The sequence below is a fragment of the Saprolegnia parasitica genome, assembly GCF_000151545.1.
Source record: "Saprolegnia parasitica CBS 223.65 unplaced genomic scaffold supercont2.4, whole genome shotgun sequence".
Taxonomy (NCBI): Eukaryota; Oomycota; class Saprolegniomycetes; order Saprolegniales; family Saprolegniaceae; genus Saprolegnia; species Saprolegnia parasitica.
The window spans coordinates 71,652-97,919 of record NW_012156398.1 but is presented as its reverse complement, the minus strand read 5'-3'; the positions used below and the strand labels follow the sequence as shown (position 1 = coordinate 97,919).

At 57.6% G+C, this 26,268-nt stretch overlaps 4 protein-coding genes and 2 non-coding genes across 6 annotated transcripts; 3 read left to right on the top strand and 3 right to left on the bottom strand.

The window, feature by feature from the left end:
* Positions 1-3: 3 nt before the first annotated feature.
* SPRG_19179 (hypothetical protein) lies at positions 4-2,163 on the bottom strand (the record flags this gene model as incomplete). Its single annotated transcript, XM_012340215.1, has 13 exons — positions 4-184; positions 235-432; positions 479-624; positions 672-700; positions 744-797; positions 841-1,015; positions 1,069-1,118; positions 1,165-1,350; positions 1,391-1,466; positions 1,510-1,646; positions 1,695-1,770; positions 1,821-1,836; positions 1,886-2,163. The coding sequence occupies 13 exons, from the start codon at positions 2,161-2,163 to the stop codon at positions 4-6; spliced, it is 1,602 nt and encodes a 533-aa protein (XP_012195605.1).
* Positions 2,164-2,423: 260 nt separating this feature from the next.
* Positions 2,424-4,765, top strand: SPRG_19178 (hypothetical protein; the record flags this gene model as incomplete). The annotated part of the gene is made up of 6 exons (XM_012340214.1): positions 2,424-2,527; positions 2,581-2,697; positions 2,748-3,389; positions 3,437-3,503; positions 3,553-3,753; positions 3,803-4,765. 6 exons carry the CDS (start codon positions 2,424-2,426, stop codon positions 4,763-4,765), a joined length of 2,094 nt encoding a protein of 697 aa, XP_012195604.1.
* Positions 4,766-7,577: 2,812 nt separating this feature from the next.
* On the top strand, positions 7,578-8,282 carry SPRG_19177 (hypothetical protein; the record flags this gene model as incomplete). Its single annotated transcript, XM_012340213.1, has 1 exon — positions 7,578-8,282. The coding sequence occupies one exon, from the start codon at positions 7,578-7,580 to the stop codon at positions 8,280-8,282; it is 705 nt and encodes a 234-aa protein (XP_012195603.1).
* Positions 8,283-11,355: 3,073 nt separating this feature from the next.
* Positions 11,356-13,613, bottom strand: SPRG_19176 (hypothetical protein; the record flags this gene model as incomplete). Its single annotated transcript, XM_012340212.1, has 5 exons — positions 11,356-11,592; positions 11,648-12,080; positions 12,142-12,380; positions 12,439-13,335; positions 13,377-13,613. 5 exons carry the CDS (start codon positions 13,611-13,613, stop codon positions 11,356-11,358), a joined length of 2,043 nt encoding a protein of 680 aa, XP_012195602.1.
* An 8,970-nt stretch (positions 13,614-22,583) lies between these two features.
* Positions 22,584-22,665, bottom strand: SPRG_30021. Its single transcript has one exon. It is a non-coding gene; the product is annotated as a tRNA-Leu (tRNA).
* A 557-nt stretch (positions 22,666-23,222) lies between these two features.
* Positions 23,223-23,304, top strand: SPRG_30020. The gene has a single exon. It is a non-coding gene; the product is annotated as a tRNA-Leu (tRNA).
* Positions 23,305-26,268: the final 2,964 nt, after the last annotated feature.

Sequence of the window (26,268 nt, the reverse complement as noted above, 5' to 3'; positions counted from 1 at the left end):
ATTTTATGTTGTATGCGGCGTGGTCGACGGCTTCTCGTGCGTCGTTGACTCGGGTTGCTTTGGAAACACCAACAGGCGCAAGCGCCACGACGCGGCGAGCTGCTCTTTCGCGGTCGGGAGGCTGCTCTCGTCCATTGTGTCGCGGTGCAGGTCCCGGGCCACGATATTCGAGTGGATGGATCGGCTAAACACACACAAATATCAACCCACTTTCGTAACACGAAAATTTTGCACCGTTTGACACGCGGACTATCGGACGCACGCGTCGTGCGCTGCGGCGCCGGTGGGTTGAGTTGTTTCTCGAGCCGCTGCTGCACGGACGGCCAGTCGATTTTCTTCGAGTGGTGGCACCGCCCGAGATCGCTGGGCAGGTGGCCGCGCCGGCCGCAGCGACTGCACCGAAGGTTGCCCATGCGCATGAGGCTCCATGTCCTACGAGAACGATCAATGTATCAAGTGTCCATGGGTTTTGTCGTACATGGCGATGTGGGCATCCGGGTAGCGCGAGCCAAACTCGATGCGCTCTTTGCGCCAATCATCGCGGTCGCTCGACATGGACGCGAGCTTGGCTTGCAGGTCCTGCGCGTACTCGGACGGCGTCGTCATGGCTTCGTACAGATGTTTCTACGGTAAAAGCGCGTCATTTTTCCGACAAACCTTTGCTGTCGCACGTTGATCGCCAGGGCATGCACATCCGTAACTAGGATCGCTTAGTTGGGTTGGTCGCTGCGACAGAGACCTACCCGCCTTGATGTCAAAGTGACCGACCATGGACGGCTTGAAAAACGCAAACTCATCTACGCAATGAGATCTTGGACCAAATTGCGGGCGTGCGCTTACTGGCAATTTCGCCCGGGCCAAGCAAAAGCAACTCAATGTTGATTTTGACCTCTGACTTGGTCGCGACTTGGCCGATCGACGTGTGGACCGCGTTCAAGTTGTACTTCTCAATGGCTTCGCCGAGCACGATAATGAACATGACCTTGGTCGTCGTGCCGGCCTTGTACAGATAGTCCTAGAAATGCATACCCTGGATTTTGCAGCACGGCGATGTCTTAGTGTACGTACGTTGGCGCGAAAGTGCACCGACTTCATCTGGGCGATGTACTTCATCTTTTCTACGCGACCCCGTTGTGCCACGTCATGTATGGGTTCTGTGAATACCTGGTTTGGGCCACTTTTGAAAGAGCACCATAAAGTCGAGGATCTCGGCTTGTACAAAATGCGACGCTTCCATCGAGACGTTCCGGACCAAGCGGATGTAGTCGGCACGCCCGAGGAAAATGACGCAGCACTCGGACGTGTCCTTAGAGACGACGACGGTCGCCGTTCGGCGTACACTCGGATTCGCTACGTCCATGAGCGTGGATTGGATTCAGACATGACGTACTCAGAACAACTTCGCCGACAATCGAACCGGGCGTCAGCGTCGTCATGAATTTCCCCACATTCAGGCTGGCCGGCGCCTGGCGTTGACATCAAGCGTTGACTTTGCCTAAGCGCTTGTACCAGACGGTACATGGTCTCCGCTTGGTCGCTGAAGCCCTGGAACGCCGCATCTTGGCGAATAAACACATCAAGGGTCCCGTCGATGATGATGTAGCACCGATCGCCTGTGTCGCCTTGCCGAATGAGCATCGCGAGGCCTAAAGAGCGCGACGTGGGACGAGCGATCGCGCAGTACTGGTACCGACTTGGCAGTTTGATGAGGCGCATGTGGCGACAGATCTCGCGACACACGTACTCGTGCGACGACGCAAAGATGTTGGTCTATCGAAACGAAGATACACAAGCAAGTTACCACATCCATGACAAAGTACGTTGGTGCAATGCTTCCTCATCCACTCGTAGATGAGCGACAGCGGTGGCGAGTCGTGTCAAGGACGCATCAAACTTGTCGGTGTAGAAGCGAACGTGGTCGCGATGAAAAAGGATATCGGCATCACTGCGGGTGCTGGGGTCGTCGGTGAGCGCGACCTTGAGTGCTTCCAGTGCTTCGTTGCGAGGCTCGGGCTTGACCGACCCAATGCGCCGTCGGTGGTCGGTGGCGAGGCTTTTCCGGGACGTTTGCTTTACGGTGACGCGCCGCGTCGATGTCAATTGCGGTAAAACGGGCGTCAGGCCCGTCTCGGTCGACGGCCGACGCCTGTCAACGCCGCCCATCTCCGCCAACGCAGCGTTTCGCGCAAACCAAATTGTTGTATTTTAAGATGTAATAGCGATGGAACTCAATTTGTGAGCTGTAAATGCACTGATCCGGGCCTTCCGTGAGGAATGCTAATGCCTTTTAATGGATGCCGAAAGTTGCTTCTTGCTGTCTAATGCAGACTGTCTTTCCTTGACGATCAATACGGAGTGCGAGATGCATGTGCCGTGGAAGGCCAATTTTTAACATTGCGTAAAAATAGCGCCGACCAAAAAGCATGCTCCCAGATGCCCGAGGTAAGGACGTCCGGCTCGAGTCACCGCCGCCACTGAACCCGCTTCACGAAAAGTTCGACTCGTGGCTGACGACGACGTTTGCTTCGTACGCACTCGCTCCTTCACGACGCAAACGGCTACCCATGGGTTTGGTCGTAGAAGCCCACACTGCCGCAAGGCCCGCAAGCGCACCGCGCGGCTGTTGCGGCCACTTTTGGGTCACAGCGCATCGGCGCCAGCAGCAGCAGATATAGTCCACGCAGAGAAGCAGCTGAGGTACGGCCACGTATCTGTCCTTGATCGTCGACACGTAGTAGTACGCGTAGCGCCAAGCCCAAGCGCCCCGTCACATCCTTGCCGTCGATCGAGACGATCCAGCGCCAGCGGCTGGCGGCGCTTGTGGCCGAAGCCAGCTACCGCTCGTTCAGCTATCCGAGTCGCCTTGGACTCGGACCAGGGCTCCTTTTCACAAAGGCGCTGGGAACGCTTGCGAACACGGACGCGATTCTCTTGCCTGCGACCTTGGTGCGCGAAGACAGCGGCATGTACCGACTTGTGTACTCGAATGCGGACCAGCGCATCTGCACGCGTGAGTACACTTCCAAAGCCAACGTTGAGGCCGACACACCGCTTCTCCTTCGGCTCTTCACGCGCCGGCAGCAAGCCATTTGCGCCGTCGTCAAGACGTACGACCCGACGACACGTACAAACACGCTGGACCTGCTCGAGACGCGACAGGACGTTGCCCGCGCACTCCGCGGCCTCCTCCTGGCCACCTCTGGTGTCGTTGCCCTCCAAGAGTTTATTGCGGCCAAATCCAACCGTGTCCAGTCGTCACTGCTCGTCCGTTGTGCCTACGTGCCCACTCGACCCAAGCAGAGCGTCGTCTGGGTCTTCACCGACACGGCGCACCCGGTTGTCGACACGACAGATGCGCAAGCTTGTCGCATCGACAAGGCCACCGCACCGTAAGGCGTCAACGACCTTTCCATACTACGCTTGAGATGGAGCATAGGACGTCATGGGCAGCGCCGCGCGCGCAGACCCAAGTCCTTGCAACCAATGTTGCGGCAGCCACCTCGGTGCGTCTCGTGGTTGTGAGAACGGCTTGGTGAGGAGTGGTGTTCGTAGATTCGATTCACGGCGCTCGTGGCCGACTTCGCACAGGACGAAGAAGGTCGATGGTGGTGCTTGCAAGTCAAGGCCTTCCGCGCCGCCGAAGTCGAGGCGCCTGAGAAGCCACTCGCAATGGCACCCAAGTGCGCGGGCCAGTTTTGCAAAGAGAGTGCGACGCCCCGCGAGATGGGTTTGCAGCCGCTGCTGTACTACAAGGTACTGCTGCACGACATACATTGCGGGAAGAAGATAGCAACGTGTGCAGGATATTTTACGAGGCAATTTCTTGGCACAAAATACGGACCTGCCAAATGTGGCCGCTGCATACGAGGTGTATGCGCAGTCGTGGTCGCGCCGCGTCCGCAACCAGCTCTACAACCGCGTGCTTGTTTGCACGAAATGTCATGATCGGTACAATCAATTACTCGTGCCATCGATGCCCTTGTCGACGCCGGCGTCATCTGCGTCCTTGCAACAGCTCTTGGCGTCCATGGAAGCCATGGTGCCAGAGCTCGCCCCGTTGAATACCCCGGACACTGATCGCTCTACGCTCAAGGATGTCGAGGATGACGAAGCACCGAACAATCAAGAGCCGACGCCTCTAGCCCTGTCCGAAACACATGTCGTTCAAGACGAGACGGAGCATGTCCATGCCTTTGAGACGCATGTGCCGCTTACCACTTCAGCCAATCCGGCCCCACTCGTCGAACTCGAACGGCTCGTGACCCCCGAGACAATCCCGTGCTCTACCCCGCAAGACTTGGCATGTCAATCGTCGCAAGCTACCATCTGCAGCGCGTCGGTCGTGGTCAAGAGTGCCGCGCCACCAACGCCTCCGACACGCCGCGCCAGCGTTGTCGACTCGTTCTGGAATCAGCTGCAGCCCGCCAAACCGCACGTCGCGCCCGTGCTTTCAGCCGTGACACCTCCGGTCGTCGTTCTCCCCAAGCACGCTATGACAGTGGACCCGAGTCGAGTGTTTTTCGATGAACAGTACAAACAATCGATCCTTGTCGAGATGCACGCGATGATGGCCGAGATGCACACAGTTGTCATCTCTGCGACGTCCGACGACGCGACGGCGACGATGGCGCTGCAATCGCTCTTCCTCGAAGTGCAAGACGACTGCATCGAAGGCATGTACGGTCTCGACGCTGTCGACACGATAAACGGACGTCCCCAACTCACTGTCACGCCGCACTTTTCGACCCAGTCGAGGAGCATCTAGTAGGACTAAGGTACATGACCCTAATCCCTACGCCGTGATGCCAACCGTGGTTCAATGTCAATTCACTGGTACTTTTACTGCCAGTGACAATATGTAGTTCGGGTAGATGATAAGCAAGTTGTGTACTACGTCGCTAACAACGATCGCGCTATGGCGCAGCAACAGGGGCGATAATTGTTATTTAATTCTCTAAATATATTAAGTAGAATTGCTATATATCTTTGATTGAGAATATGGCGCGTTGTAGGCTATCAACGGCAACGTGGCATAGCACGCTCTGCTCTCCATAGTGCCTTCTATATCTCTGTCAGATCTGGGCGATTCTGTTTTCAAACGTCGTGCGCGCAATCTCGGCCCACTGCGCGCGCGGCTCTGGCAGGACCTAGGTCGTCAGCGATTGGCAAAAAGCAATTTCGACCACGAATCAAATCGCTCCATCACCTCAATTTTACATCACTCGCTAATAGTGTGTTATGCCAAATACTGTATTAAATCGGCGGTCCTTCGTGTGGCACCGCATCGAACGCTGCAGCGACTCTCGACCGATGAAATATACTTGCCAACACATAATGAGAGAGATCATGTCCTCGCCTCCCGCGGTGACGACCGAATTGCACTCGAAATGTTGCGTCAAAGATCGTCGAATGTGGTGCCAGACAGTACGGCGTTGATGTGAGTGCCCAAGCAGCAATCACGTTCCAAGCGTAGGGTCATGTCTGAGTCAACGCACATAACCAACTGTGGCAGCCAGAGTTGTAGCCGTACGCGCTCTCTGACAAGGTGCAAATATCAATAGTAATTTGGTGTTGGATTCGCCCGGCGAAAAACAATGATCCATTATCGCAAGAATGAGCTGCTGTTAGCGTCGGAAACACCATCTACATAATGCCATAATGCCGAGTATCTATGTACAGGTAGGAAGGACGAAGACGATTGTGCTAGCGGTTGTTCGTGAGCTTAAAGCTGGTGGAGGACTGGACGGTCATTTACACTATATATCATATATATTACACTAAATATGTGGCGTAGTACACTGTTTATCTTCGTAGGAGCGGTGATTTTAGTCAATTGCCACTTGACCTGGCGGCCACGGCAGCACATCCTACAGCACGCCGCCCGCTTGCACTGGCGGGTCTATGGCCCACGCGCCGCTCCAAACGAGTGCTTAGGAAGCGTCTCAATAGATCTCGCACACGGTCTACCCTACCTAATACCGGTAGCCAAGGACGGAGCCAGCGCCAGGATGACACCTCGCTGCCACACTGGTACTAGTCCGGGACATCCACCCCGCTCGACCAGAGCATTCTCTTATGCAGCATGCTCTTCTGCAGAAGCTCGATGAGCAACGACATCACATGTAGCAGCGCACGCCCCACAGGACGGCCATTGACGATTGTCATGATGGGCACGTTGCCATCGCTGCCATCGCCGCCGGAGGTACTGCCGCCATCCTCATGGCCAGGCAGATCTCGCTCATCCCGCGCACGTGCAAGTGCAGGCTAGTAGATCAGATTGCTGTGCGACGGTCTAAACGTGCATGAAGGGCATCTACGCAATGGTCGAGACGCAGATGGCCGGTGACGTGCGCGATCCCACTGCCGATACTCAGTGTCACGAGCGACGACGTGAGAGCGGTGGCAAGCCGACTGCGGCTGCAGAAGCCGTGGGGGAAGAATGTAGCAAAAGTAGATTGCATAGGTAGCTGTTCAAGCCATGCGCGCGTATAGACTTCAAAAGCAGGCCTGGAAAGCCTAGCATTGTACAGTCGAGTGCAAGCGGAGGATGCAACGACCGACGAATTCTTGTGGTCGCGGCGCAACGAAGATTGCGACACGTTCCAATGCTCGACACATGCTCTTTCCTCCATAACGACATGCAAAATAAGGGCGAGATGCGTTTCTTGTGCTCCTCGCGCTTGCCAACATCGTCCCAGCACCATCCGCGATGTCGATTACGCGCTTCTTATGCTGCGGAAGCTTCGCTTCGTGGCGCATTGGTAACCATTCGTTGGACCAAGCGACTTGCTCCTCGGTATTCGCGTGACATCCTGGAGCCCATCATTCCGCTGTCTTTCCAGCGGAATGCAGGTCGTCGCAGATGCTCGGGTACCACCGATGCTGCCATTGGTGGATTTTCTACCTTTTTAACCAATCTGAAAACGGCAACAAATGAATCACCCACCGTGGTGTTTAATACAGCTCGGTGTGTTTTGTACAGGCGATGTTGCACTTGCGCTGTGGCAGGTGGTCAGTATCGTTATCCACGTCAGCACGAACGTCGTCGGACTTCCGACACCTCGCGCTGTCTCGACTCGTTGGTCAAGTATAACTATCGGTATGTTCAAATGTATTCACATGGATGCATCGTCAGTGCTATACCTCGCAGTGGTGCGAGAGACGTCCGTGACCTTCACTGGGAAAGGGCTTCGCCGACACTGCTGCGTCATGATCATAAGTGTCTGGCTGGCGTGACATGTTGCCGTAAACATTCCGTTTATGCTCGCAAGAATCCCGTTGCTTCCCTGGCGGCTTCCAAGCTGTCCTCCTGGCCTTGCAGAACGACGATATACAAAGACTCTTTAGATCTTAAGCAGGACGGCGCTCTTACTCGCTACTGTAGCGTGTCATGCCATCGATTACAGCGCCTGGCGCCACAGTTCCGCGTGCGACGCACTTCAAGGTAGGTTGAAAACACCACGATGTGGGTAATATACAGGTGTTTAAAACAAATTTTGGCGAGACAGGCCGAGCAGTGGTTGCGGCGTGGCGGCCGACTTCATTCTTGGGCCGCGCGCGTACTGCATACCCGAGTCATGGCGTCTCTCAAGCCGACCGTCAAGACGGCGCCGATCTTCCTGCAGAAGACCTTCCGCATGTTCCAGGAGGCGCCGTCCGACGTGGCCACATGGAACCAAGATGGCACGACGATCCGCATCCACGTGCCGCACCAGTTTGCGACCTCGGTGCTGCCCAAGTACTTCAAGCACAACAACTTTCTCTCGTTCGTGCGGCAGCTCAACTTCTATGGCTTCCGCAAGTGCAAGGGCGACGCGGCCGAAGACGCCGAGTGGTGGGAGTTCCATCACGACAAGTTTTCGCGCGAGGCGCCGCACTTGATGCAGGAGATTCGCCGCAAGTCGACGCCTGAGCCCGAGCACCCCAAGGAAATCCAGTCGCTCAAGACGCAAATTGCGGGCCTTCAGACGCAGTACGACAGCCTCACACAGGTCATCTCGAACCTCACGGGCCAGATCAACCAGCTTGTCGCGATGGCCGCGCCGACCACAGCCTCGCCCAAGGACGACGACGACATGAGTGTGGTCTCGTCGGACGACGAGCGCATGAGCATCGACTCGGACGTGGAAGACGCGTTCTGCAGCGACATGGCGATGCTCGAACTCTGCAGCTCGGACGAGCTCGCGACGATCCAGGACATGGTGTCGATTTTTGATTCGCCCAACGCCCACTCGTTCTTTGAAGGCTTTGACCAGCAGCACGTGGCGCTCAACTACTATTAACCTTATCTAACCTATCATCTCCTTTTGTACAGTGCTTTCTCTTGCTCGATTGCGCGCTAAGGGCAGCAGTGCACAACGTGTTTGGAACGGCGGTAGTTAGTGCTGCATGACCTGCTTGCCCGCGACCACGTCGCCGCTCAGCGTGTAGAGCGCGTCGAGCCGCGCGCTGTACACGACCTTGGCCTCGTGCCGCTTGAGCTTGAACGTCGGCGTCATCAAATCGTTCTCGACCGAGAACGGCTCCGTCTCGAGATGAACGGCGCGGACAATCTCGAAACCGAGCAAGCTCTGCGCCTTGCTCACGCGCTTGATGTCGGCTAGGATCGCGTCCACAATGGCCGGCGACTTGCACCAGTCGGCGAACGAGCCAGCGACCTTGAGCGACGCAGCCAGGGGCGCGAGAGCCGTCTCTTCCGGCACGATGATGGCCACGAGACTCGCGTGGAGGCTGTCGCCGTGCACGAACGCTTGGCCAATGTACGGCGAGGCTTGAATCACGTTCTCGATCTTCTCGGGGGCCACGTACTCGCCTTGGGAGAGCTTGAAGATGTTCTTCTTCCGATCCACGAGCTTCAATCGCCCGTCGATCGTCCAGACGCCAATGTCGCCCGAGTGCAGCCAACCGTCTTCGTCAATCATCTCGGCCGTCTTCTCCGGCGCGTTGAAATACCCCGGAAAGACCGTCGGGCCGCGAATGCACACTTCGCCGCGACCCTTGACTGCGATGGCCGCGTCGCCTTCACCATGCACGGTGTCGGTGACGTTGTACCTAGTAGCGTGTGAGTTTTCTGGTTGTTGCTTGGAGCCAATGGTCCCTCATACCCCATGTCGGGCACGGAGACGAGCTTGACGTCGGCAGTCACCATGGGCGAGCCGACCGTGCCAGCGTCGAGGTCGCGGTAGTCGGTCAAGTTGGTCGCACCCGTCGTCTCAGTCTGGCCGTACAACTCCGTGCACGTGCAGCCGAGGAAGACGCGGAAGAACGAGAGCACGTGGGCTGGGAGCGGCGCCGCGCCCGTGGCCAGAAGCGCACACCGGTCCAGACCCAACTTGGCCTTGAGCTACGCGCGTGTAGAATAAATCCACGCATTCATTGCTCGAGGAACGGCGGGTGTACATACCTTGGAAAAGATGAGCGCATCGTAGACCGCGTGGGACGTCTCGCCGTGCGCGAGGTTGGCGAGCTTGGTGGTGAGCGCGGTCTGGAAAAGCCAGGCCTTGATGCCGCCGGCCGCCGCCGCGCCCTCCGTGATCTTGTCGTACATCTTGTTGAGGAGCCGGGGCACTGCGAGGAAGAACGTCGGGCGCAGCGCCTGGACGTCCTCGACGAGTTTGAGCGTGTTGCCTTGGGAGAAACCAATCGCGCCGCCAAGGTAAATGTAGGCCGCGTGCATCGTCTGTTCGGCGACGTGCGCGAGCGGCAAAAAGGACAGGACGCTCGGCTCGCCGTGGAGCATGGCGGCCACGGACGGCGACATGCTCAGCTGCTCGACCATGCCATAGCGCACGGCGTTGAGGTTGCCGTGCGTGATCATCGCACCCTTGGGATCCCCCGTCGTGCCACTCGTGTACCTAGAAGAGCGCCTATAAGACCTATTCCATCGCACACAGTATAGTGTACATGAGCATGCACACATCGTCGGGCTTGGCGGATGCCGGCGGGGCCTCCGTCTCCAAGGCACCGGCCGCTTCAATGTCGGTCAGCGTCCAGAGCCGCAAACCCGCCGCGGACACGCGCTCTGCCAGCGACGCCTCGATCGTCGATACGTCGGCCAGTACAATGTGACGCAGCGTCGGTGCGCCAGACGCCTTGGCGAGGAGGCTCTCGACCTCAGACGACGTACACACGACGGTGCCGACCGACGTTTGGTTGAGGATGTACGTCGTCGACGTAGCACCCAGCGTGTCGTAGATGGGCACGACCATCGCGCCGGCGAAGAACGCAGCGTACTGCGAGAGCACCCACTCGGGTCGGTTCTTCATGTAAATACCAAGAAACTTGTGGCCTTGCTCCGAGGCGTCGACCATCGCATGCTTGAGGAGGCCCTTGGCGAGGTTCTCAATACGCGTCGCACACTAACATCGGTAGGACGGTGTGAGAGGAAAGACTCTCGATCAAATGCACATACCTCGCCGTACGTCTGCCACACGTACGGACCTGCGACGCCATCGGCATCGATCGGGCGGTGGCCGAGGAACGGGCGATTGGGATGCGCCGCCACGGTCTTTTGGAGGCTCTCGATGAGCGTCATGACGTCGAGCTTGGACTCGTGCGAAGCCAGGTTCATGTAGATGGCGCCGTCGCCGTTTGCGGGCGCCGGGTCGGCGTGCGAGTACATGGCCGGGGCTTCGAGGCGGTTGGTCGGGCCGCACAACATTTTGTTGTAGGTGGTGCAAAACCAAAGTGGCGAGCTGCTTCGCCTCTTGAACGGCGCCACCTGGTGCGTTCTGCTGGGATTCTTGAGCCGATGCTGCACCTTGTAATGGTATGACGTAGACGGCGATGGTTTACGTTGGCGACCAAGTTGGCAGAACATGGCGCCGCGCTTGTGGCATGTGGCAATGACATCTGCGAGACATGTGCTACGCAATCTGTCTGCGTGAAACCGTCGTTTGTCGCATGGACTGTACTCCAAGTACAGCTCTAGTACAGCGCGTACTCGCAGAGTGTCGTGCTCAATTCGTGCTTGAATAGTCCGCTCTCTGCGTTGGGCGCGTTGCGACGCCTTTCTATCGGACGCTATTGGCTCAATCACTCACTCGACCGATAGTGCTGCATGAAGATGGCACCAAGGGCTTGATTCTTGACCTTGCTGGTACGGACAATGACCGTCGTCCGTCTGCTACAGCGAGCCTCGATGCTAGCAACGCCGTCGTTGCACGGTTGACTCGTCGAGCGTCGTCACAGCAGGAGACTGCAGCAATTAGGCATTTTTCATCGTACTGTACTATTCTTCGCTCCCGTCTTTACCATTGCTCACGGGTCGCAAGAAAACGATGCAGCGCAATAATCGTGATGACGAAGGGACAACTTTCCATCGCGCGTCCTGCTTGTATTACGACACTTGCAAACTCAGAGCTTGGCCGCGTGGCCGGCGACGACCGAGACGCCAGACGCGTAGAGCGCTTCGATTCGCGACGCGAAGGCGCGCTGGGCGTCGTGCCGCTTGAGCTTGAACGTCGGCGTCAAGAGGTCGTTCTCGACTGTGAACGGATTCGGGTCCAGCGCGATCGCCCGCACGAGCTCAAAGCCGAGGAGACCGTTCTCGCGGCCGACGCGTTGAAGGTCCGTGAGCACTGCCTTGGTCACCTACACGCCGCAACGGTACATTGCATTCTTAGGCAATAAGAAGAGGTCATCGCACCGCTGGCGAGTTGCACCAGTCGAGAAACGCGCCCGAGACCTTGAGCGTCGCGGCGAGCGGTGCGAGCGCCGTTTCTTCCGGCACGATGATGGCCACGAGACTCGCGTGGAGGCTGTCGCCGTGCACGAACGCTTGGGCGACGAGCGGCGACGTCTGAAGCACGTTCTCGATCTTCTCGGGCGCCACGTACTCGCCCTGCGCAAGCTTGAAGATGTTCTTCTTCCGATCCACGAGCTTCAGTCGGCCATCGAGCGTCCAGACGCCAATGTCGCCCGAGTGGAGCCAACCGTCTTCGTCCAGCACCTCGGCCGTCTTCTCCGGCGCTTTAAAGTACCCGGAAAAGACCGTCGGGCCGCGAAAACACACTTCGCCGCGACCCTTGACTGCGATGGCCGCGTCGCCTTGACCATGCACGGTGTCGGTGACGTTGTATCTATCTCGACATATCGTCGTCCATGAGCTCGGATGCATCGCAAGAGAATGTAGTCGAGTACTTCATATCGGGCACCGAGACGAGCTTGATCTCGGTCGACACCATGGGCGGGCCAACGCTCCCGGCGTCGAGTTCACGGAGGTCGGTCATCGTGGCCGCGCCGCCCGTCTCGGTCTGCCCGTAGAGCTCCAAGCACGTGCAGCCAAGCACGACGCGGTAGAACGAGAGGACCGTCGCCGAAAGCGGCGCCGCGCCCGTCAAGAGAATCTCGCACCGGTCGAGCCCCAGTGCCGCCTTGAGCTATCCGGATATACGTGTATCAATCCATCGCGCGTTATCCGGACATGCAAACTCGCACCTTTGTGAACACGAGCGCATCGAAGAGGCTGTGCGTCTGGTACCCTTGGCTCAAGTTGGCGAGCTTGGTGTCGAGTGCGGTCTGGAAGAGCCAGGCTTTGAGGCCGCCGGCGGCGAGCGCACCTTCCATGACCTTGTCGTAGATCTTATTGAGGAGGCGAGGGACGCTGAGGAAAATCGTCGGGCGCAGCGCTTGGACGTCGTCGAGCAGCTTGAGCGCGTCGCCCTGGTAAAAGCCAATCGCTCCACCAATGTAGATCATGGACGTGTGCATGCCCTGCTCTGCGACGTGGGCGAGCGGCAGAAACGAGAGTCCGCTCGGGTGGCTGTTCATGACCGCAGTGAGCCGCGGGCTGCTCCGGAGTCGGTCGAGGATACCGTGGCGCACGGCGTTGAGGTTGCCATGCGTCATGGGCACACCTTTTGGGTCGCCCGTCGTGCCGCTTGTGTACATGAGCATCGCCATTGCCTCGACGCTGAGCGCCGTCGAGTCGATGGGCTGGTTCTGGCCATGCGTCTCGAGTTGCGTCAGCGTCCAGAGCTGGAGGTCGCGCGCTGCTGCAATTTCGACCAGTGAGAGCGCCACGACGTCACAAACGACAATATGTCGGAGGTGCGGGCAGCGAGGCGCGCGCTGGATGAGCGCCTCGAGCTCGGCCGACGTGCAGACGACGGTCGACAGGCGGGTTTCGTTGAGGATAAACTCGGTCGACGTCGCACCCAGCGTATCGTAGATGGGCACGACCGTCGCGCCGGCGAAGAACGCAGCGTACTGCGAGAGCACCCACTCGGGTCGGTTCTTCATGTAAATGCCAAGGAACTTGTGGCCGTCGTCGGTCGGTTCCAGCATCTCGTGGTGCACAAGGCCTGCTGCGATCGCTTGAACGCGCGCGTAGCACTAGCGGCATTAGGAAGCACCATGCTGGATGCGTAGGGTACCTCGGAGTACGTTTGCCATTGGAACGGCCCCGCAACGCCGCGTGTGTCAATGGGCCGGTGGCCCAAGAAGGGCGCGTGCGGGAACTGCCGCGCCGTGCGCGCGAGGCTGCCGACGAGCGTCATCGCATCTAACGGCGCAGCGCCGGGAAGGCTGCGGTAGACGACGTCGTCGCCTTCGGTGATCTGCTGCGAAAAGACGGCCGGTGGCACGATCGCGTCCGTGGACCAGCAAGGCATATTTGATTGCTTTCGTCGCTTGGAAAATGGAAAATGACGAGCGGACAGCCGCAGCAGCAAGCTACTACAACCACGCGAGCGTATGAGTTACGCGCGCCATTGCGTAAACGACCTGGAGCAAGCAACGGCGATCGATACTGAGAGCAAGGCGGTTCTGGAACGCGCGACTGAAATCGGCGCGGTGAACTCATCGCCGACCATCCCCCTCCGCCTCTCATGCCCCAATCGCAAAGCCTGACGAGCTTGCGCTTGACGCGCAGGCTCGGCTGGTCCGCCGCCAGATGGTTCCCCTTCAAATCTTTATCCGGATAGCGCGATCCGACCTGGTGCAAAGTGGCCGCGCATGGTGCTAGGTTCTTATCTGCTCAAGACGCACTCGCGATATCGCTCATGATCCGAGAGACTACGCGAAGGGGTGCTAGTCGTGCAGCTGCTGATCGCACGTATCCGGCGCATCGCCACGTGGCGTCGCCTTCAAGTGGCGTCCAGCGACGAACCAGATCCCGTCGTCGCGACGACAGAGCCGTGGGCGAAGACAACATGTGTTAGTACATCCACCATTCGTCTCCAAAACACTAGCTACAAAACGCGACTAGGCTTGCGCGGCCTTGGCGGCAACGCTTGCGTACATGGCGTCGATCTGCGACCGATAGGTCTTGGCGGCCACGTGGCGCTTGAGTTTGAGCGTCGGCGTCAAGAGATTGTTGGTGACAGCAAAGAGCGTTGGGTCAAGGTGCACGGCGCGCACGGTCTCAAAGCCGAGGAGGCCGCCAGCTTTGCTCGTGCGCTGCAGATCCGCGAGGACGACCTTGACCACCTACAGCAGCATTCCAACATCAGCACAGACATCGATGATACTACTACTACCTCGGGCGACGTGCAATGGTCGGCCACCGAGCCCGAGAGATTGAGCGTCGCGGCGAGCGCTGTCAGCGCCGCTTCGTCCGGGTTGACGACTGCGACGAGGCTCGCGTGGAGGCTGTCGCCGTACACAAACACTTGGGCAACGTACGGCGAGGCTTGGACGATGTTTTCAATCTTCTCGGGCGCCACGTACTCGCCCTGCGCGAGCTTGAAGATGTTTTCTTCCGATCCACGATCTTGAGGCGGCCGTCGGTCGTCCAGACGCCAATGTCGCCCGAGTGCAGCCAGCCGTCGGCATCGAGGGCCTCGGCGGTGCGCGCAGCATCCTTGTAATAGCCGCCGAAGACGGCAGGGCCACGGACGCACACCTCACCGCGCCCGCGAACGGCCATCGATTGATCGTCGTCACCGTGCTTCGTGTCGGTGACAAGGTAGCTACGAGCATGTAAGTTGTACGACGTTTTCGTAGAAATCGCAGCTTTCTGTACCCCATGTCGGGCACGGACACGAGCTTGACGTCGGCCGTCACAAGCGGCGGACCGACCGTGCCAGCGTCGCACTCGCGGTGGTCGGTCATCGTCGAGCTGCCGCTGACTTCGGTCTGGCCGTACATTTCAAGGCACATGCAGTTGAGCAGCACGCGGTAGAACGAAAGCACAGGCGGTGCGAGCGGGGCCGCGCCTGCAAAGAAGAGCTCGCAGCGGTCGAGCCCGAGCTTGGCCTTGAGCTACGACACGAATCTCAGATGCGCGATCCTCCTCGACATCTCATATATATCTATCTACCTTGCCAAACACCAGGCGGTCGTAGAACGCATGCGACGAGTACCCGCGCTCGAGGTTCGCGACCTTGGCGTGCAGCGCTGTGACGAAGAGCCACGTCTTGATGCCGCCGGCAGCCATCGCGGCCTCCATGACCTTTTCGTAAATGCGGTTGAGGAGCCGGGGCACGCTCGCAAAGATGGTCGGGCGCAGCGCTTGGAGGTCGTCGAGGATCTTGAGCGGGTCGCCTTGGTAGAAACCAATCGCGCCAGCCGCGTGGATCATGCTCGCTTGCAAGTTTTGCTCGGCGATGTGGGCGAGCGGGAGGTACGAGAGGACACTCGGGTGGCTCTTGAGCATCTTGCCGACGCGCCCAAACTCGAGGCGGGCAAACGTGCCTTGACGCACCGTGAGGAGGTTCATATGCGACAGCATCACGCCCTTGGGATCGCCCGTCGTGCCGCTCGTGTACCTGGCTCAAGATGAGACGCATTGTCGTAGAGACGAGATCATAATATAGGCATATGTAGTACATGAGAAGCGCCATGGAACTTGGCGAAATGGGCACGGCCGGCACGAGCGAGGCGGCGCCCGCGGCTTCGACTTCGGCCAGCGTCCAGAGCCGGATATCCAGCGCGCCGGCGCGAACCACCAAGTACGCCTCGATCGTTGTGACGTCGGCGAGGATGATGTGACGCAACGACGTCGCCGACTTGGCCTTGGCGAGGAGGCCCTCGAGCTCGGCCGACGTGCACACAACGGTACTCACCGACGTTTGATTCAGGATGAACTCGGTCGACGTCACACCCAGCGTGTCGTAGATCGGCACGACCGTCGCGCCGGCGAAGAACGCAGCGTACTGCGAGAGCACCCACTCGGGTCGGTTCTTCATGTAAATGCCAAGGAACATGTGACCGTCGTCGGTCGGTTCCAGCATCTTGTGCTTGACGAACCCAGACGCGATGCATTCAATGCGCTTGTAGCACTACGCACTGATGTACTGAGCGACATCGTCAAGCGCAAAGCAAGAGCTACCTCGCCGTACGTCTGCCATGTGAACGGCCCCGCAACGCCGTCAGCATCCACGGATCGGCGTCCGAGGAACGGCTGGTTCGGGAATGCGTCGACGGACTTAAGCAGTTGGTCGAGCAACGTGAGCTTCTCGAGAGTAATGGGCTCGCCGCGGTACGTGTAGATCGCGCCGTGGCCCGGCGTAGCCGACGCCTCATCGATCGTCGAGTACATGTCCAGCGGCAAAGTTGGCGACGTCTTGAGCGCCTGGTACAGGCAGCCGCCGAGGGCCAGCGTGAGGAGCGCGGGGATCGCCGCCGGCGCGGCCGCGAACTGGAAGACCATGGTATCAAAAGCGGAATGACGCAGACCACCCACGCTTGACAACCCCTTGCATGCTACTGCCAACCTGGCTCTGATTGGATCGTTTCAGCATCGTTTCCTGACATGTGCACCCAATTCAGATAAACAGGTGCTCTTTATCCGTGTCACAGGTGCTTCTATCGTTTCCACGTCTGACAGACGAGTACGCTCCATGGCCAGAATTGACAGGGTCCCGCCTTCAAACCCGTGTGGTATACCATCAAGAACGAGTAAGCCGTGGGATGAGCCTACTGGGCATGCAGCAAAACCCTTCCCAGCACCAGAGCCAGAGTACCAACGTTATCAAGACCGCCAGCAGGATATGCTGCTCTCTGATTGGCTGGATTAAAAGGCAACCTCAACCCAGCGACGCAACATAAATGACGTCACCGCTGCTTGCATACAGCGCGTCGATCACCTTGGCGTACAAGGCCTTGGCGTCGTGGCGCTTGAGCTTGAACGTCGGCGTGAGCAAGCCGTTCTCAACCGAGAAGGGCGTCGGCTCGAGCTGCACCGCGCGCACCATCTCAAAGCCGAGAAGACCCTCTTGCTTGCTCTGCTTGGTCAAATTGTCGAGGACGGCAGAGATGATCTAGCATAACCATCAGAGACATCCTTGCGAATGGAGCTATGAACCTCGGGGTTGCGGCACCAGTCGGCCAACGACCCACCGAGTTGCAGCGAGGCTGCAAGCGCCGAGAGCGCGATCTCGTCTGGGACGATGATGGCCACGAGACTCGACCGGAAGCTGTCGCCGTATACAAACGCTTGGTTGACGAGGGACGAAGACTGGAGAACGTTCTCAATCTTTTCTGCGGCCACGTACTCGCCTTGGGCGAGCTTGAAGATGTTGGTCTTGCGGTCGACGAGCTTGAGGCGACCGTCGGTTGTCCAGACGCCAATATCGCCAGTGTGCAGCCATCCATCGCCATCGAGAGCCTCGGCGGTCTTTTCCGGTTCTTTGTAATAGCCGGAGAAGACTGTAGGGCCTTTAATGCACACTTCACCACGGCCCTTAACGACCTCGTTGCCGTGGCGCGTGTCGCTCGTGAGATACCTAGACGAGGTCCGAATGGCCCGAGAGTTGAGAAGAGTGGATGACATACCCCATCTCTGGCGCTGAAATGAGCTTCATCTCTGCGCTCGTCAGCGCAACACCGATGGTACCAGGGTCCAAGTCGGAGAACTCGGTCACCGATGCAATCCCGGCAGTCTCTGTTTGCCCGTATGCTTCGACGCAAGGGCGACCGAGAACGACGCGCCAGAAGTTCATGACGGGCGGAGCCAGTGGCGCGGCTGCGGAAACGAGGAAGCCGCATCGGTCGAGACCGAGTTTCGTCTTGAGCTACGTAGATAGGCGCATCAACCTCCGTCTCACGTTGGAGGACCATGCACCGGGTTGAAGATCAGCAGATCGTAGAACCAGTGGTCGAGGCGGCCTGCCTTGACGCCGGCTAGCTTGGCGTCGTATGCAGCTTGGAAGAGCCACGCCTTGACGCCACCGGCTCCGAGCGCACCTTCCATGATTTTGTCAAAGATGCGGTTGAGCAGGCGCGGAACGCTGAATAAAATGGTCGGGCGCAGCGCCCGGAGGTCGTCGACGATCTTGAGCGGCGTGCCCTGGTAGAACCCGATCGCGCCGCCGTGGTGGATGACGTACGCTTGCAGCTGGTTCTCACCAACGTGTGCGAGCGGCAAGTACGAGAGCATGACGGGTCCGGCGAGATAAAGGGAGGCCACGGGCTCGAAGGGCAGAATACGGTCGTCGATGCCAGGAAACAGCGCGAGAAGGCACGCGTGGGTCAAGAGCGCACCCTTTGGGTTGCCCGTCGTCCCGCTCGTATACCTATTTAGAAAAAGCGTCAGAAGCACGGCATCACGGTGTACATATACTACATCAAGATGGCCACGTCAGTTGAAGCGACATTCGTGGGTGGCTGCCGCGCCGCCCGGCCAGTCTCTTCCAGCGCCTTTAGCGTCGTCACACGCAGGCCGAGCTCCGCTGCTGCTGTCATGATGACCTTGCTGGGTTTTTCGACATCGCAGAGTACGAGATTGCGCAGCTTCGGTGCCGACACAGCTTTTGCCAGCAAGCTCGCAGCTTCAACCGACGTGCAGACGACCGTGGCGAGGTTGGTTTGGTTCAGAATGAACGCCGTCGACGTCACGCCCAGCGTGTCGTAGATGGGCACGATCGTCGCGCCGGCGTAATAGACTGCGTACTGCGAGAGCACCCACTCGGGTCGGTTCTTCATGTAAATGCCAATGAACCGGCAGCCATTGCCGTCGTCGGACGATGTGATCAAATCCGAGCACAAGAGCCCAGAGCCAATGTTCTGGATGCGCTCGCTGCACTAGAACACGGGAAATCAGCGACCAAGCATAGACTCTTGACGACGTACGCTCGCATACGACTGCCACTCGTAAGGACCAGCGTTTCCATTGGCGTCAATGGGGCGGTGGCCAAGGAATGGGCGAGCCGGATGCTGCCGCGCAGTGCGTGCAAAACTCTGGAAGAGAGTATGCACCGAGTGGTCCATCGTTGTCAAAATCGGCAATGGCGAGGGTGCTCTATTTGCTGTTTTGATCTTCGTGCGAAGACGCCCGCGTGGTTCTCAGTTGATTGCGATCGTGTGCACGGTACCATGACTAGAATAAGTCTTTCCCATTGGGTTCGTTGGTCGCGTCGTGCTTTTATTGCCACGTCGTGCTCGAGTTCCGTCCTTTCCTGGACAGGCGAGTGACACCTACGTCGTATTTGATTGGTCGAGAGGAACATGCGCGCGCGAAGATCACGTCCGCTGTCAGATGCGTCTCTTCGCGTATTCATCTCGCCGTTCAAGCGACCTCCAGCGATGTGGCCTAAATGGTGGTGTCTGTATGGGATGGGCATTTTACGGGCTTACAGTGCGCCGATGCCAGGAATTCGAGCGTCGTATTCTCAAGTTCTGGTTCTTGTCAGGTGGTTTATTACCGGGATGACCACTATGGGTTTCTTTTTCTATGTGGTCCATCGTCAAGCTACTTGATCGACCAGCAGTGTTCGTGGTCGTGAGCCAGACCCGTGCTGCGTAGTTTCACTTGGATGCGACCGTGGTCCGACCTGGAGTTGCAGCACCCACGGGGGGTGCTCTCTTGAACTTGCGGGCTGATGGAAGTCGTTGGCTTGGCGACCGACGCGAAATGCCGTGCGGTCCGATGTCAATGAATTTGAATGCTCGTGGTGCCGACACTGGTCGAGTTGTTTTGTTTTGACGTTTTCGTCGGTCGTCATACATGAAAGTGTTTTCGTTTTGGCGCTGGGCATCTTGACTTGTTTTCGTTTTAGAGGCGTGGAGCTGGGCGGTTGGCTGGATGAATTCGTTTTCGTTTTGGCGGCGGGGCGCGTTGGATTTGTTTTCTTTGTTTGGGCTGATATCTTGGGTTTCGGGGTCGGACGATATAGATCTTGCCGCTAAAGCTTGAAGGCTGATGGCGGTGGCGGTGGCGGCTGGCTGATTTGTACTCGGTGTCTGTGCTCTTTGCTCTGTGCTCGGTGCTCATGTTGGTTCTGTATTGGATCTGATGTTGGTCGTGGTCCCCCTGACCGTTGTTTTTGTTGTTGGTTGGATGGAGCATGTCGTCTTTCTTGGATACGTCGTCTTGTACAGCGTGGTGATGAGTTCCTCATTGCTCAGCATACACTGTAGCTTGGTGTGATGGCGCGGCTCGCACCAGGCGAAGGCGTCGACTGACGAGGCTTCTTTCTGCCGAAATGCGAGGGTGCTGCTTGGCGCGGTCGTCGAGGCGCGGGAGGCTGAGCGCTCTATAGCGCTCTCAAAACGACGCTACATATATATTGAGTTCCATGTGGTGATGACGGCACCACATCAATGGCGAGGCAATCCCTTGTCAGCAACGAACTGTGGTGAGCGTCGCGCTTCTCTCGCACTATACTGAGGCGAGGCAGCGATGGAATGAGATGCCGAGCCGCACCATTCGGCATGTTGGCAGGTCTTGAGCAATCGTGCAACCAGTCGACACCCTCTTGAAAATCCTCAACCGCGTCGTGCGCCCAACGGAACCTTTTCTCGGTCACCGCCCATCGATGCCAATGCCACCTACGAGTGGCAGCTGAACCAGAGCATACGTAGCCCTTATTTGCTTTGCCCTTCTTTCACTCACCCACTCTATCGTCCGTAAGAGCAACAGGACATTGGTTCCGCGCCCGCACGCTCGGAGATGCCCCCTCGGACGGCGACGGCCACAAGTCCCTCGGTACAGTTACATGAAGAATCGCTCGAGTGCGTCTTCTCGCAGTACTCTGCTGGGGCGACGATCGTTCCCATTTACGACACACTGGTCGCCTGTGTATATCCTCCACAAAACCAATCTTGCCGCGGTCGAAGCTGTGCACTTCCTGGAGAAAGCCGCGTCGGCTCCCTCCACCATCCCGTGTTTTGTGATGTGGCCACACCAACCGAAGTTATTACGACGGCTCTCAGCCTTTGTGCGACGACGCGAACGGCGCTGGAAGATAGCGGTCGAGTGGCGCGGCAGCCACCCGCAAGTGTCACGTCCACCGACGTGGCCATCGTGATGTACAAAAGCACTCATGGTGAACGGTAAACGAGAAGCGGCACGACGGGTAGCCCAAAAGGTGCAATCTTGCCGGACGCCAGTCTTCTTGCCCTCGAGTCATTGCTGGACGGCCGCGTCATCGCCGGGTCGCTGGCCAAACTTGAACTTGCTGACGACGACCCCGTCTTGCTCTCATATCTACTGAATAGCTGAGAGCCTACTTGAGTCGCACGTCATTCGAAACGGCGGTGCGATTGGGTTCTACCAGAGCAGTTTGCTCCAGATCGTTGACGACCTCCAGGTGCTGCGTCCGACCATTTTGTGTAGCGTTCCGCGCCTCGTCACCCGTTTGTACGATGAGGTGATCCATGGGTGGTCTCCAGGCCTGGCTCTTTCGAGCAGTCTACCAGATCATCTCAAGGCGAGCTATCGACAGCACTGGTTCTACGACTGGCCGTTCTCGGATCCGCACCCAAGCACTGTCTGTGTCATGGAACAGACGTCAAGTTGGTCTCGATGCTAGCTAGACATGAGGTTTAGTGTCTATAGTCAGTTTGGAATTGGCAAACCCGCGACACGCGCCACGGCAACGAGGTCGTGAAGGGCCGTGTTGAAGTGCGCATTCGAGGCCCTACAGTCTTCTCCGGCTATTACAAAGAGCCGGAAAAGACCGCCGAGGCTCTCGATGGCGATGGATGGCTACACACTGGCGATATTGGCGTCTGGACAACCGACGGTCGCCTCAAGCTCGTCGACCGCAAGACCAACATCTTCAAGCTCGCCCAAGGCGAGTACGTGGCTGCAGTAAAGATTGAGACAGTCTTCGTCCCTCGTCAACCAAGCGTTTGTGTACGGCGACAGCTTCCGGTCGAGTCTCGTGGCCATCATCGTCGTAGACGAGATCGCACTCTCGGCGCTTGCGGCCTCGCTGCAACCTCGGCGGGTCGTTGGCCGACTGGTGCCGCAACCCCGAGGTACATAGCTCCATTCGCAAGGATGTCTCTGATGGTTACGCTAGATCATCTCCGCCGTCCTCGACAATTTGACCAAGCACAGCAAGCCGCGGCGACAGCATCCTCGAAGCGACCCTGGCATGAGTGCCTCATGGAAACAGGATCGATGTTTGCTTCGTGATGATTTTTTTTTACGGCGGCGCAGTTGAAGCCGAGTTTAGAACCGAACACGTCTTGGGCCAAGACAAAGATCGAAGCTGTGCGCAACGGAGCGGAGTAAGAAAGAGTGAAGCGGTAGTTCTCGGATGACAACCTTGTAGATATCGATTTTCTTACTACTGGAGATTAGTACGAATGCAGTTGTAGAAAGAGATAAGCAATAGCCTGAAGCCGCTACGAAGACGCGTAAAGAAATACGAAACTTGTTTCGTTAAACAGCCTCTGGAATAGTTAAAAACTGTCAGCGGCGGGATTTGAACCCGCGAGTGCGAACACACTAGAACTTGAGTCTAGCACCTTGGACCGCTCGGTCACACTGACATACCATACTGTTGTTCAGCTTGTAGCCTTTACCTGCGCGTGTTTATATTCTAAGCAGTTTTACATACCCTCCTGCGGCTTGGAATCAATCAAAATGATAATTGAATAACTAAAACGTGTTGGCGAGCATATTTAATACGAAATGATCATGGAATACAACGGTCCGGGTAATATAAGGCGGTTATGGTGACCTTCGGTTTGGCTCCTCATTTGAGCGATAAAACTGCAGAATTATGCATAGAAGGAGGTATCTATTGTGAGAGGACCTATATCATTACATTTGTATCAATGTACCACAGCTGTACCCTTTTCTGGTGAGATATGTATTTATAGAGGTTCAGCATGTTTTCGAGCAAGTGAGTCAGCCAATCCATTCTCAGAATTTGAGGTCATCTGAGCCTGCTTTTAATACCCGGACCGTTGTAGCGATCGATGTGTATGGTATGAAAGGATTTTGTCATAAAGAACAAGTCACAGAATGGCGATTCGATGTCTAAAATTGCCAAGAATACAAGCACGCGCATGTAATTGTTATAAATTATACAGTAGTATGGTATGTCAGTGTGACCGAGCGGTCCAAGGTGCTAGACTCAAGTTCTAGTGTGTTCGCACTCGCGGGTTCAAATCCCGCCGCTGACAATTTCTAACCATTTTGGACAATCTTTAATGCATCAACCATCGTATTTCTAACATGCACACACAAGATAGACCAAATATACGGCTATTATTACACTCGCCTTCAAGAGACGTCGCTCACCATCGTTCACCCCTATTTTGCCGTGCCATAAGCTACGAGCGACGAGCTGCCCTCGTCCGTTCAAAAGCCACCCTCTCAAGGTTTGAGACGCACTAGCATTGCATTGCGTTCCGATGTCATCCTGATGCGATCGTCCCAGCATCCAAACTTCTTACCCTACCACAACGTCATAGTAGAGCTCAAATTTGGCAAAAGTGCAGTCTCTAGACTTGAGGGAGGATCTAGGGTCAGCGGTTTTCTCTTCTCTATCTTGTTGTGTGTTTTTGATGGGCCGACCAAGGGGCATGGCGCACTGCCTACCCCCGAGACCGAAAAATAACTAGACTTACGGGGTAGGGGCCCGGAGCGCGGGCGCCGGCGGCCGTCAAGGGCTCGAGGCCGAGAAGTCGATGTGCGGCGTTGATTTTGGCGTGAGGCGCGTTGGATTGATGGCGTGGCCTAGTAGAGCTCCTTTTTTGCAAATGTGCAGTCTCTATACGAACGCTTGCTGCTCTTCTAGCAGCGTCACTATACCGCGCCATTGATACCGCGCTGCGACGCAATTATTTCGGCTTGCCAACTTCTTTTAGCTCGATAATGATTTCACTATTAATAGGAATGTGCGATTCATCTCATCTATATGGCAAGCGCGTCTGGCAGTTCAAGTGCTCCCACATGCGTGCTTTCAATATGATCTACAGCGCGGTCGACTGACGCATCGGGTGCTCGCCAAGCGCGCCGAGGTTTAAAAGCTGCTTGTCCATGAGCCGTTGGGCCTCTCTCGTCGCGAGACCGAGCACGACGGTGCGGCCCTTCACGGAGACCGAGACGACGTCGAGGATGAGCGATGCCACGACGTCCGACTGGGCGCAGTTGAACACGGCATCGGTGAGCGTACCGAATGTGGCCTTCGGGGTATGGTTACGCGGAAGTAGGATTTCGACGGCGGCAACGGCGGGGCGGTACTGGTACGGGCGTGCGGCCGCGGCCGCTGCGACGCGCTCCTCGATCGAGACGTTCGGGTCCAAGCGGAGAGCCCGAAGACGAGCAAGGTCGGCGTCCGAAGGGAGGAGGTGCACCTTCTGGAGCATTTTCGCCTTAGGTTTGGCCTTCTCTGCCCAGCTCTCGGCCGCCTTGGGCCTGACCTTCTCGGCCCAGCTCTCGACCGCCTTGGGCTTGGCGAAGGTGGCGGGGTCCGCCATCCTGGTTCCAGTGGATTTGTTTGCGTTCACGTTTGTGCTGGCTTGCGTACGGATAGACGTCGATCTTTATCCGGATGCGGGTACCGGTAGGATCTTGTGCAAGAACAAGTTTAACGGCATCGCCACTACGGCCAGCTTTAAGAGCGATGCGCAGCGGACAAGCGCCTGACACAAGCACAATTTCGCCACGCAGCTGGCCTCCTCTCGGACGCAGACGTCGGCATGGTCCGCACTTTACACGATGATGCAGAAGAAGCCCGAAGCACGCGACCGTCGGTTCAACGTCCAACTGACTGCCATGTAGAGGTCGTCATCGGCCTTCATCACGCTGCCCCGCGTGCCCATGCCAAGCGTCTCGATCAACGCAGCTGTCAACGCCACTTGGCTTCGGGTCACGGGGGCCGACGCGGTCGCACGCGTATTTCAGCAGCAATGACAATCCGTGTTTACACGAGGCGATGGTGCCGCTCCCAATCGCGCGCAGCGCCGTCATCTCACTCGAGATTCTCCGGCGCCATCTCACGGACGACCAGGAGGCGGCCTTGGCAGCGCCCTTGTCCGACGCCGACTTTGCATCGGTCATCTGAACGATGTGCGCCAGCGGCTGGACTCGACAGCTTCCCGGCCGAGTATTTAAAGCTGGACCCCGACCTCTTTGGCCGCCTGCTGCGACTCGTCTTTGAAGCGCAGCTTGCACGGAACCAGATGTTACGCTGCCACCGCGAGTCGGCCGTCATCATGCTGTTCAAGAGCGGGGACCGCGAGGTGCCAAGTAACTACCGGCCGATCACGCTCATGTCGGTCGCAGTCAATATCCTCGCACGCGCTATGGCACACCGCATGGCTGCCGTACTGTCGTCGCTCATCCAGCCGATGCAGTCTGGCTTTGTTTGTGGACGGCGCATCCGCGATATTTGTACCTTTTCGAGTTGCTTCAAACTCACGTCTCGGCCAACCCCAAAGACGACGGCCTCGCGACATTTCTCGACTTCTCCGAGGCGTTCAACCGCATTGTATAGGCCCCAACTTGTATCCCTCATCAGCGGCTTCAGAGCGCCGCTGATTTGGTCAGACCGCAGCTGATTCGGTCAGACCGCAGCGTCAAGCAGTGGTGCCCCTGTCGCCGCTTCTGTTCGTGCTCTCTATCGAACCGCCGAGCGAGATGCTCCGCGGCAACGGGGCTCCACACGCTGCGCTACCCTGACACCCTAAGACGCCCGGGCGTTTCCTCTCTATCGTCACGACCCGCGTTTTTCGACAAGAAGGCACCCTCGCTCGCCCACAGCGCCTCACCGGGATCTACGACACTGTTACGAAGATTATGACCGCGGTCTTTACGGCATGCGAGACAACTGCTGCAGCGCAGCCCTCGTTCTCGGTACCGCTTCACATGCTGTCGGCCGGCAACAAGACTCGCGACCTGTGGCTCTCGTGCGTCCGGGCTTGGCCACGCCATCAATCCAACGCGCCTCACGCCAAAATCAACGCCGCACATCGACTTCTCGGCCTCGAGCCCTTGACGGCCGCCGGCGCCCCGCGCTCCGGGCCCCTACCCCGTAAGTCTAGTTATTTTCGGTCTCGGGGGTAGGCAGTGCGCCATGCCCCTTGGTCGGCCCATCAAAAAACACACAACAAGATAGAGAAGAGAAAACCGCTGACCCTAGA